The 12451-nt window shown below is 39.8% G+C and overlaps 1 protein-coding gene across 1 annotated transcript in view; it reads right to left on the reverse strand.

Moving 5' to 3' along the window:
• The window catches only part of LOC311297727 (protein NLRC3-like), an 89803-nt gene that overhangs the window by 21417 nt on the left and 55935 nt on the right, over positions 1–12451 (reverse strand). The window contains exon 8 of the mRNA XM_084420147.1: positions 10957–11130. Within this exon, the coding sequence (XP_084276273.1) occupies positions 10957–11130 (174 nt within the window). The remainder of the gene's footprint in view (positions 1–10956; positions 11131–12451) is intronic.

A 12451-nucleotide genomic window follows, 5' to 3' on the forward strand; every position in this document is an offset into this window, starting at 1 on the left:
GATACATACCTCTCTCGTCTCAGTGCATGCAATTGTAGTGGCAAACAATTTTACATCACTGAATAAGAGACAAACAGGTATCAATTGTCTTTAACAATTATTTATTCCCTTGATTTTAAAGTATTATTACTGGTATATAAATCATTCAATGGCCTAGGACCTCAATACATTGCAGATATGCTCACTGAATATAAGCCCAACAGATCACTCAGATCCAGAGCCGGATTAACGCAAAGGCAAACTAGGCACGTGCCTAGGGCATTTTTACATTTTTACAGGGCATTACATTTTTTTTTTTTTTTACAAATGTCCCATCTACAATTTATTTCAATATTTATTAATTAACTAAAAATAGTGACGATGTTTATCTTAACCATAGACTGTTAAGTTACATTACGTCACATTAACGTCAGCCCATGACTGTATAGAGGCGCCAGCCAGTTAAGTACGAGGGGACGTCACGTCACGTCAGCGGCGGTCAGAGCGGGACAACTAAGCTAGAAGGCAGGTGTGTTTTTGACTAGGCTAACATTCAAGAAGATGCTTTCGGGTGCGGCAAAGCGTAAAAAGAGAAAAAATGAAGAGGAACAAAAGAAGAGACAGCGGGGGGCTTTACAGAAGTTTCTGTCGGGCAGAGACACGGCCCGAAGCGGGAAATGCGGCCGAAGTCGCGGCGGGAAATGCGGCCGAAGTCGCGGCGGGAAATGCGGCCGAAGTCGCGGCGGGAAATGCGGCAGCGCCCGCGCCGTCAACGTCAACATCAGCGCCGTCACAGAAGGACGAGCTGATCATGGAAAAACAGCAGCCAGCCAGAAGTGAGCCCAATATCATTTTGCAGCAGGAGCCTCTAGACCCAGAAAGGGTATTAACAAGCTACCCATCTGATCCTGCAAAGTGGGACCAAATTGATGACAGGATGCGTGAGTACTTTGCACTAAACCATCCCTGTCAAAATATTGGAGATTTCTCTGCATCACAGAGGAAATATGGAGACATTAACCGAAGCTTAACCAAGGAACATTTCTTTAGAAAAAAGCTAAATGGAGAAACCCTGTCAAGAAAATGGTTAGTGTACTCACCGTCTACTGGCACTGTATTCTGTTACTGCTGCAAGTTGTTCAGTATAAGAGACAATCAATTTGTCACTGGATTTAATGACTGGAAAAACTGTGCTAATCGCTTGCATGAACATGAGAATAGTATGGATCATCGTACTGCTGTGCTGAGTCTATCATCACTTGGAAATAAAAATGCACGCATAGATTCAAACATAGTACAGCAACAGGAGTCTGAGAGAGCATACTGGCTCAACATTTTGAAACGTGTAGTGGCAACTATTCAGTTTCTTTCTTCACGAGGACTGCCCTTCCGTGGGGACGATGAGTTAGTAGGATCACCCCACAATGGGAACTTTTTGGGCTGCTTGGAGTTAATTAGTCGCTTTGATCCACTTCTGTCAGAGCATCTAGCCAGATATGGAAACAAGGGCAGGGGACATACCAGTTACCTGTCCTCAACAGTTTGTGATGAGTTTATTCAGCTGATGGCTGAGAAAGTTCTGCGTGCCAATGTAAAAGAAGTTAAAGATGGCAAGTATTTCTCCATCATTGTGGACTCAACACCTGACGTCACACATGTTGATCAGCTTGCTTTGATAATTCGCTATGTCCTGAAGAAAAGTGGTGAGCCTGTCGAGAGATTTTTGGAGTTCATACCATTACATGGTCATACTGCAGAACACATGGAGGAAACACTCAAATCTGAGTTAAAAGAACTGGATATTGATTTGATGGACTGTCGTGGGCAGAGCTACGACAATGCAAGTAACATGGCAGGGAAATATTCTGGACTCCAAGCAAGAATAAAAAATAAAAATCCTAATGCTGACTTCATACCATGTTCTGCACATTCTCTTAATTTAGTTGGTGCATGTGCAGCAGAATGTTGCCTAGAAGCAGTTTAATTTTTTGGCTTCATTCAAAATCTCTACAACTTCTTCTCAGCTTCAACTCGGCGGTGGGAGATTTTAACAGCCCATCTCACAAAATGTGAGCGAGGTCTGACACTGAAGAGCCTTTCCGGCACAAGGTGGTCTGCAAGAGCTGATGCAACAAAAGCTCTGAGATTTGGCTACAAAGCTATACAGGATGCTTTGAACGAAATCAAAGTTGACCATGGAACCCCCAGAGCTGCTCAATATGAGGCGAGTCAATTAATATCAGTGATGGAAACCCTTGAAACTGCAGTTATGACAGTACTGTGGGATGAACTGCTGAGAAGAATCAATTTAACCAGCAAAGCATTGCAACAGGTACAGATTGATGTATGTACTATTCCTATTCTGTACAGTTCACTCATAGAATACATAGGACAGGCCAGAAATGATTTCGATGTCTATGAAGCAGAGGCCAAGACTCTCACAGCGACAGAGGGATACAAAGCAGATAGCAAAAGGAGACGAGTGAAGAAAGTTATGTTTGATGAGACTGCAGGTCCAGAGGTGCAGCGCTCAGGCCGTGAAGCATTCTTGATTGACACACATTATGTCATCTGTGACTGCTTGTCACAAGAATTGAAACAACGCAAAGACGCATACAAAAATGTGGAGGAGAAATTTGGTTTCCTTACTAAAACAAAATCAATGAACATTGAACAAATCCGTGCAGCCACAGAAAAGCTGAAGAAAATATACCCCCAGGATCTTGAGGAGGACTTTACAGCAGAGTTTTTCCAGTTCATCTCAATGGTAAAAGATGAAGAATCAGTCATGGCCATGTACAAGAAGTTCCTAGAGCTAGGCTTGAGGGATGCTTTCCCTAATGTGGACATTTGCCTTCGCATGTATCTGACATTACCGATTGCAAACTGTTCAGGAGAAAGATCATTTTCTTTGTTGAAACGAGTAAAAACATACCGGAGAGGAACAGTAACAGAAAAAAAAACTGAATGCCTTTGCCCTGTTGGCAATTGAAAATGGATTCACAACTGCCCTGGATTTTGAAGACATCATCGAGGACTTCACCTCATCAAAACTCAGGAGAAAGCATTTGTAAATGTAAGTTTTCCATTTAAACATCTAAATCTGAATAAGTAAAATGAATATTTAAATCAAATGTAAGATGCATATAAATTAAATGTATAATATAGAGCTATACTTTCTACTATAATGAAATGAAATATGAGAAACAAACCAAGTATATTCAAATCTCAAACAGCTGTCTTATGTTTTTATGATTTCTCCACAAGATTGTGATGATGCCGTCAAGACGTGTTTCTGCTGTGATGGAGGCCTGTGATGCTGGAAGGCTGAAGATTATCCCTGAGTGGAGCATGCTAAATGGTTTCCTTAGTAAATGTTGCTTGTTTTTATTTATTTTTATTTTATTTTTTTCAAATATTTTTATTAATTTTTAAATAATAACAAACATAACAACAACAAAAAAAACAGAAACATGTATCACTCACACACACATTCACATAATCAGAGACCTGCATGATTATTATATCATATCATCTTTTATTTTCATTTTGAATGAGATTTTCATGTAACTTAAAACTTGACATGGAAATGTTGTTTTACTTTATCTCTGATAGGTTATCAGAGATAAAGTAAAACAACATTTCCATGTCAAGTTTTAAGTTACATGAAAATCTCATTCAAAATGAAAATAAAAGATGATATGATATAATAATCATGTATGGCTCCCATAATTGTACAAAGTCCTTTATTTTACCCTTGGAGATATAAGTCAGCCTTTCCAGTCCAATGCACTCTGAAAGTTCTTTTATCCATTGTTTTATAGAAGGTGCTTCCATGCTCTTCCAGTTCAAAGCAATGGCTCTTCTGGCATGTAACAATCCAATGATTTGTTTTTGCGCCATTAAACATGCTTCAGTTCATTCAAATTCCTCTATTTCTTCTTGAATGTCTTTCCTCCATGCGTTTAATTTGTCTACAGCAGACTCTTTAAATTATAATATTTTGACAATTGGCCCTTTTCACCTCTTTTTCCAATTATTTCCTCAATTAATGACACATTATACATATGTACATAATATCTGTAGACCTGGAAGACATAAAACTTTTAAGCTGTGAATATAAAAAAAAAAAAAAAAAGTTTTGAGGGAATCTGGTGTTTATCACACAAATCTTGAAATGTATCCTACTTCTTGAAAAGTATCCTATCCATATACAAGTCTTTAATAGTCTGAATACCTTTAGTTTTCCATAGTTTAAATCCTCCATCCTTATATTTATTATTATTTATTGTTAGACAGTTTCTAAATGGTCTTGATGAATGTGAAGGGGTGCCTTCTTGTAAGCTATTGCATTTTGCAGAAAATTTTAATTAAATGTGTTGATTAAATGTAAACAGAGCAAATAAACTTATTTGCTCTGTTTACAGAGTTTACTGACACCTATTGGTTATTTACTGGTACTACTGCCTTAACAATGACACTCCCAATGGATACCGGTAAGATGAGGATAATTTACAACGCATTCTCATCCTGGGGGGGGGGGGCCCAAAAAAATGCAGCCTGCCTAGTGTAGTCCATTTATTTAATCCGGCTCTGCTCAGATCATTAGGATCATATCAGCTAGAAATACCAAGGGTTCACTCTAAGTATGGCGAGTCTGCTTTTAGCTATTATGCCAGCCGCAACTGGAACCAGCTTCCAGAAGAGATCAGACGTGCTCCTACAGTAGTCATATTCAAATCCAAACTCAAAACACATCTGTTTAGTTATGCATTTACTGAATGAGCACTGTGCCACTGTTCGTCCGACTGTTTATATTGTACTGTATTTTATTTGTTTAAATTTTTTTAAACTGTTTTAATCTTTTTATTATTTTAATTTCTTCTATGTAAAGCACTTTGAATTGCCATTGTGTATGAAATGTGCTATATAAATAAACTTGCCTTGCCTTGCCTTGCCTTGCAAGGAAAGGTCAACAGTCATACAGTCATTACAAAGTGCCTGCAGAGTGTGACAACGAGTGGGGGGTATCCTTCATTCTTTATAGTTGTTCCTCCCCCAAGGTTGTTTTCCAGAGGCTACATCAAGATACATCTTAGCCATAACTAACATATTGTTTAGATTTGTCTATTATACTTCATCATATTACACCTTTGAATGGAGACTCTCTGTCTCGGTCATACATTCAGTCACATTATCTTTTGTCCGGTCATATACAAGGACATACACATACACATATTAATAAGAATATGTACTAACACTACATTCATCTGATTATCATCATATTTTTAAGATTCTATAGATATAAGAAAATGCAAACATATAGAACATATTACATTTCTTTCACACACTCAATTGCTCTGGCCCGCGGCGTCACTGATAGCACTTAGCTTAGCTCAGTTCATTCATTAGGTACCAAACAGAGATGAGTTAGAAGCGACCAAACACCTCCACGTTTTCCCTATTTAAATACAGTTACACGAGTAGTTAGTCTAGTTACACGACCAAGTATGGTGACACAAAATAAAAAGTGGCGCTTTTCTAAGCGGGTAAAAAGGATAACTATAATGTATGGCGGAATAGCACTTGAAGTTGGAAGCACTTCGACTCGGCGCAGTAAAAAGTCACGCTTGAAAAATCCTCTCCCTCTCACTTAGAAGTGGAGCATGCTCTGCTGTGACAACCGAGCTCCACGGCTTGTCTAAGTCCTGTCTAAAGTTTGTCTTGTCTCGTCTTATGTCCCCGATTTGTCAACTATGGCAAAAATCTTTAAATTATTGATTGCGCTGGTGTTTATAAGACAATTGCTTATCTGCGATGGCCTCACAGTGCGACCGGTGATAGATGGAGGTTTACTCACCTACAGCCGAGAAGACCTGCTATTATTACGGGACTCTCCACCAAGTAAGATCAAGCCCGTGGCGGCCGTACCCCCGGAGCTCCGACCCAGGAAAAGGGGCAAACAGGGAGGAATCCGAAGCAGGATAAGAAGACGTCCTTTTAAACCACCTCTTCCCTCCATCATCCTGGCAAATGTCCGGTCCCTCCGCCAAACAAAATGGACATGCTACATGCCCGATGCCGTCTGGAAAGGGCCTTCAGAGACATCTGCATCATCGCCTTGACCGAAACCTGGCTGGACGGGGCGATCTCTGACAACGAGGTAGCTCTGGATGGCTTTACCATCATCAGGTCGGACAGAACGGCTCAATCAGGGAAGACGCAAGGGGGAGGTGTCTGTTTTTACATCAACGACAGATGGTGTACTAATATCAAAATCCATCAAAAGATATGTACAACCAATCTGGAGATGTTGACTGTATCACTGGGCCCCACTATCTCCCCCGTGAATTCCCCACTGTTTTGTCCAGCTGTGTTTATATCCCCCCAAACGTTAACACCAAGACAGCATCTGAGCTGGTGGCTGAAGAGGCTAACTCGATGCTTGCAAAGTACCCGGGGGCTCCGGTGCTTATCATGGGGGATTATAACAGCTGCAGACTAGACAATGTTTTGCCATCATTCCACCAGTATGTTGACACCCCCGCCAGAAGGGATAACATCTTGGATTTATGCTACGGTAACATTATCGATGCGTACCGCACACGCTCTTACCCTCCACTCTGACTTGCGGATCACAACATGATCTGTTTACTTCCGGTATACAAACAGGAACTCAAAACATACAAGCCAGAGACATACAGCGCCCCTAAATGGACGGAGGACGCCATTGCGCAACTCCAAGGCTCCCTGGCATGTACTGACTGGGACATTTTTGATGGGGAATTAGACGACAGGGTCTCCATCATCTCAGACTACATCAACTTCTGCATTCAGACTACCATACCAGTTAAGAAAATAAAAAAATACCCTAATTCTAAACCATGGATTACACATCAGTTAAGAAAAAGCCTGAAGGAAAAACACAGAGCCTTCAAGCTCAAGGACTGGACAGCACTTAACACAGCAAACAGAGCAGTAAAAAATGAGGTCTTCAAAGCCAAAAAACAATACAAAAATAAACTGGAACAAAAATTCAGCTCCATGAACACCAGACAAGCCTTTCAGATGAACAAAACACTGATAGGAAATGCACCCAGACCCAGCACACCAATCCCACCAGAGCAAGGACATCAGCTGAACATCTTTTTTAACCGGTTCGACTCAGTTGATTACTCAGAGGAGTGTCGCAGTCAGCTGGATGCACTCCCCCTGGACCCAAACGACCCAGCCCCCTTCTCAAAGGAGGATGTCAGGCGGCAACTGAGGAGATGCAAGCCAGGCAAGGCCCCAGGGCCTGATGGGATCCCAGCAAAGGTGCTTAAGACCTGTGCCACTGAACTCTCTGCAATAATCCATCCACTCTTCTGTGAAGTCTACCATCAATGCAAAATCCCCACCCTCTGGAAAACAGCTACAATAATTTCAGTACCCAAAAAACCTCATCCCAAAGAACTCAATGACTTCCGCCCCATCGCCCTCACACCCATCCTGATGAAGTGTCTGGAGTATTTGCTGCTACAAACCATCCTGCCATACGTCCGCCCACATCTGGATCCCCTCCAATTTGCCTACAAGGCCAAGAGAGGCACTGAGGATGCTGTAGCATGCCTGTTGCACCTCGTCCTACAACACCTGGATTCTTCAGGCACGACTGCCAGGATCCTGTTTGCAGATTTTACCTCTGCATTTAACACGATTCAGAGCCATCTACTGACCCAGAAACTGCTCCACCTCAATGTCCCCTCCCGCCTGATTCATCTTCTCCACAACTTCCTCACCAACAGACAACAGGCTGTCCGGGTAAGCACAACAACCACACCTATACTGACCTCTAACACAGGAGCCCTGCAGGGCTGTGTTCTAAGCCCCTTCCTTTACACCCTCTATACAAATGACTGCACCAGCCCCTCATCCAATACCATATTTCTCAAGTATGCAGATGACACTGCAATCCTTGGACTCCTTACAGATACTCATTCAACTCAAGAATATTTTAACACAGTATCTCACTTTACGCAGTGGTGTGGAAATAACTATCTCAAACTCAACATCAGCAAAACAAAAGAAATGGCTTTTGGATCGGCACAATTCCACCAGCCCATTATCATTAACAACGAAACAGAAGACAGTAGACCACTTCAAATATCTTGGACTCACAATTGACAATAACCTCACCTTTGAACACCACACAACAAACATACAGAAAAAAGGAACCCAAAGACTGTCAGCGGTGCATAAACTAAAAGGACTTCATGTTGCCCCCCATCTACTCCTACTACTGTACATCAGCATAGTTCAACCCATCCTACTATACTGTTCCACCTGCTTTTTCAACATGCTTACTGTAAAAAAACGTAACAAACTTACCCAGATAACCAATACTGCCACCAAAATAATAGGTCTGCCCACTCCAAATCTACAAGAACTAAACACCAAAGATATCACACGTATCGCTTATGTAATATCCCTGGACATTACTCATCCACTTAGCGCTACTTCTCACTCCTACTCTCTGGTAGGAGTTTCAGAAGCATAAGATGCAATAAAACCCGCTTCAGCAGAAGCCTAATCCCTTCAGCCATTCATACACTCAATAATGTCAAATGTCTACTATGTATGAAATATGTATGTCTATATGTGCCCTGAATATATGTATAATGAAAAGCGTTTCTGGAAATGTGAAAAAGAATTTCCCTAAAAGGACAATAAATATATACTACATACTACTACTACTTCTGTCATTAGAACCAACGTGACTTTTTACTGCGCCGCGTCGAAGTGCTTCCAACTTCAAGTGCTATTCCGCAGTTCAAGGAGGAATGATTTTTAAATAAGTTTTTCTTATTCCTAATTCCAATTCCTCTGTCTATTAAACCTTTGACAAAATCATATTGCAACATTCAAATCTTTGTTGGTGCTGCCGCTGACCCAGAGAGAGTTGTCATGAAACAGCTTCACAGAAGGTCTTTTCAACCTCATAATACTATCATTATTTCTGTGATACAATAGTTCAAATTATCATAGAAGTACTGGGATAAAAGTTTTAAGTTCAAATATAAACACTGATGTCTATGGTAGCGATCAAAATAGGGTAAATCAGCTTTTGATAGAAACTTGGTGCTTAAAATAACTGTCACATATTCTACGCCTGCTGTTTCCATCCATACACCACCTGAGGTCACCCGTTCACCATTAAGACTTTTTCACTGCACACAAAGTTACAGGTTACCCTGGACTACATTTCCCATGTTCCATGGCTTTAATTATTTCTGCACCTGTAGTCAATCACAGGGACTATAAAACACTGATGCACAAGCTCACCGATTGCGGAGTATTGTTAGCCTATACTGCTGTCTAGCTGATCTTTATGGAGCCTATCCAAGTGTTTCTAGTCTTACTCTTGCTTGGTTGCCCTGTGTTTTGATCATAGCCTGGTTTCCCGTGTTCTGCCTTCTCTGGACTCTTGCTCGCCTTGGATTACCTCTTTCGTCTTTCCCTGTTTGGATATTGTTTGCCTGATGTCTGGACTTTAGCCTGGTTAGCTGGTTTATCCTCTTGCCTTGTCCACTGGATTACGGTCTCCGTTTGTTTACCCTCGCCTGTCCCTGGAATGCTTATTTATTCAAGAGAATGTAGTACTGTATGATGCTTCTGAAATAAAACTCAGAAAGATGTGATGAATTTGTATAAATATGACTCATCTTATACATCAAACAGTATTTATGACTGGATGTAACTTTTGATGTTTTGCGGTAAAATTGTCACCCCTACTGACTTTGTCCCATCAGTGTGGCTCTCATGAAAAAAATAGTGAAGACCACTGGTCTAGGTGTATCGTCCCAGCCCTAGTATGTGTGTGTGTGTGTGTGTGTGTGTGTGTATAAGTGAGTGTGCTCTCTCTCTCTCTCTCTCTCTGTGTGTGTGTCTGTGTTTGCGTGTATGTGTGTGTCTGTGTTTGTTCTTAATGTATTTGTAAACATTTTAAGGAACTCTTAATACTAATGTAATTAATGCAGAATAAAGGCTGTATTAAAGCACTTAATGACATTTTCTTTGACCTAATCTAAAGTGAGAACTATTTATGGTTAATACATTGTGAACAAAGCATTATCTAACTTTTTACATAAGAGCTAATTAAACAATAACACTTTGTTAATTACAGTGACAATGAATGAAGAACTCACTATTTGTAAATAGTCTCTTAATATATTATCTACAGCTTATACTGTATACTATTATATAATATTCATGAACTATAAATAGTTTGCAAATGATTTAAAGGCGCTGTGTTACAGTATACTTGTGATAAAGTGTTACCATTATTTCAAACTGGTCGCCATTAAGTGTAATTGTTCCTTTTGTATGTGATGGTGTGATTTTTCTTTTTCAAAAATAACACAAAATAAACAAACAAAGTAAAGATGAATTTGACTGACAGGTTTATTTTTTTTATTTATTTTTTTAGATTTCCATAGATATGGTGATATATTGTTATTGTGTGTTATTTTGGCCATGATAATCACGTAGTGATAAATCTGATATGGTGACAGTCCTGGTTCAGGTGAAACACACACCACTTCCCTCTTTTCAGCTGCAGACACACATTTTGAGGCAATGCTCACGTTTTTGCAAGGGTCTGTTTGCACAAGCATTACAAGGCAGGTTGATTTATAACAAACATTTGTGATTTAAAAAAACCTCTTCACTGTAACCTGTTGTCTGGTTTGTAGTTCGTCTGTTTTTTTTAGCAGTTAGTTTTACTTTCTTTTGGGAGATTATAATATATTAAGATGTAAATGTTCCTCTTCAGGGAGACTCCTCACCGCTGCCTTCTACCGCCGGCAGGATCTGACGGTTCAAGCAGGAATCTATCGCTGAACCACCGGATGGGGCTTACGCCAAAGATATATTGTACACACTATCTAAATATTAATCCTAATTCACTCCGAGTCTTTATGGTAGAGATGATCTTACCACAGTATCTCCAGTTTACAGTGAGGATTCTCCAGTACAGCAGAGATCAGCTTCACTCCTGAGTCTCCTAGTTTATTCCCAGGTAGATGCAGTTTTCTCAGGTGTGAGGGGTTTGATCTCAGAGCTGAAGCCAGAGCAGCACAACCTTCATCTGTGACACCACAATCACTCAACCTGTAGAGAACAATGACACACATTAAGCCTATATCCAAAGAGAAACATAACACTTAAATAATAAATCACATAATGCTGTCAATATGAAATATATACAAATACTCATTAGTTCACTTTGTTAAAATAAATCAGTTAGGATTAGGGGAAAGAATATACAGTTTGTACAATGTAAAAATCATTATTTCTATGGAAAGTCCCTATTAAACATGGAAACCCAACGTGTGTGTGTGTGTGTGTGTGTGTGTGTGTGTGTGTGTGTGTGTGTGTGTGTGCTCAATGTATTTCTAAACATTTTAAGGAACGTGTGTGTGTGTGTTAGGGCTGGAAGAAAAAAATCAATTCACCTAACTATTGTGATTTTTTTGTTTACGATTTAAAAAACGATTTTTATTATTCCAGAATTGATATTGATTCAAATTAAATTGCTTTATTTTTGTCCTTGCTTATAGACAAGGTTGACAGAAGTTAGCCACTTTTGTTCCAACAGAGGATGAAATGTGTCGTTATCTATGAGTGTCGTAATATCCATTTCAAGTGGATGCGTGGAAGCGACGTGAGACTGAATGCACTGAAAAGCCCTTGCGCTACTCATATGCTGAGAGAGAGATAAGACAGTAGAGCTGCATGATTAATCTTTAAAATACTGTGATCTCCATTCAAACACCCACACAATATTCTTCAAATGCGTCTGTCTATTAACCCTCTGGGGTCTGGGGTGTTTTTGGGGTCCTTGAGATGCTCTGACATGCCCGGACATTTGTGCTTTTTTCAGTTGCTTATAAACATATTAATGGCAAAGGTGTAAATTCACTCTATATAGCACAAACAGGACTACCATAATATGTGAGCCACAACATGTTTTCATTTTTGAGAGAATAATGTTTATGCATGGTTATTGAAAAAACTAAAAATTAAAGTTTCTGAAATAAGGCCACAAAACACATACTAAATATGTGGCAATAAGACTTTTGACTAATGGATGTCGTCGCCTAGAGTTTTTTCTTCAGAATGATGTGAAAATCATCCTGCCTAATCATTCACATAAAACGATACATTGATTTAAGTTTTGTGAAACACTTTTAGTTTGGAAAGCCAATATGCGGATGGGGCGTAAACGCTCAAACAGCATCATGCATATTTAGTAGTTCACACCTGATGAGACAATGTCCCTGCATACTTAATGAGCCATTTATTCAGGTGTGTCACCTATAGCTAACTTACTATATAGCTACACCTATAGCTAACTCTTCATATATACACACACACACACAAACAAACAAAGTAAAGATGAATTTGACTGATAGCATTATTTTTTTTTTTT

This window comes from Rutilus rutilus, assembly GCF_951802725.1.
Source record: "Rutilus rutilus genome assembly, chromosome: 9".
Taxonomy (NCBI): domain Eukaryota; kingdom Metazoa; phylum Chordata; class Actinopteri; order Cypriniformes; family Leuciscidae; genus Rutilus; species Rutilus rutilus.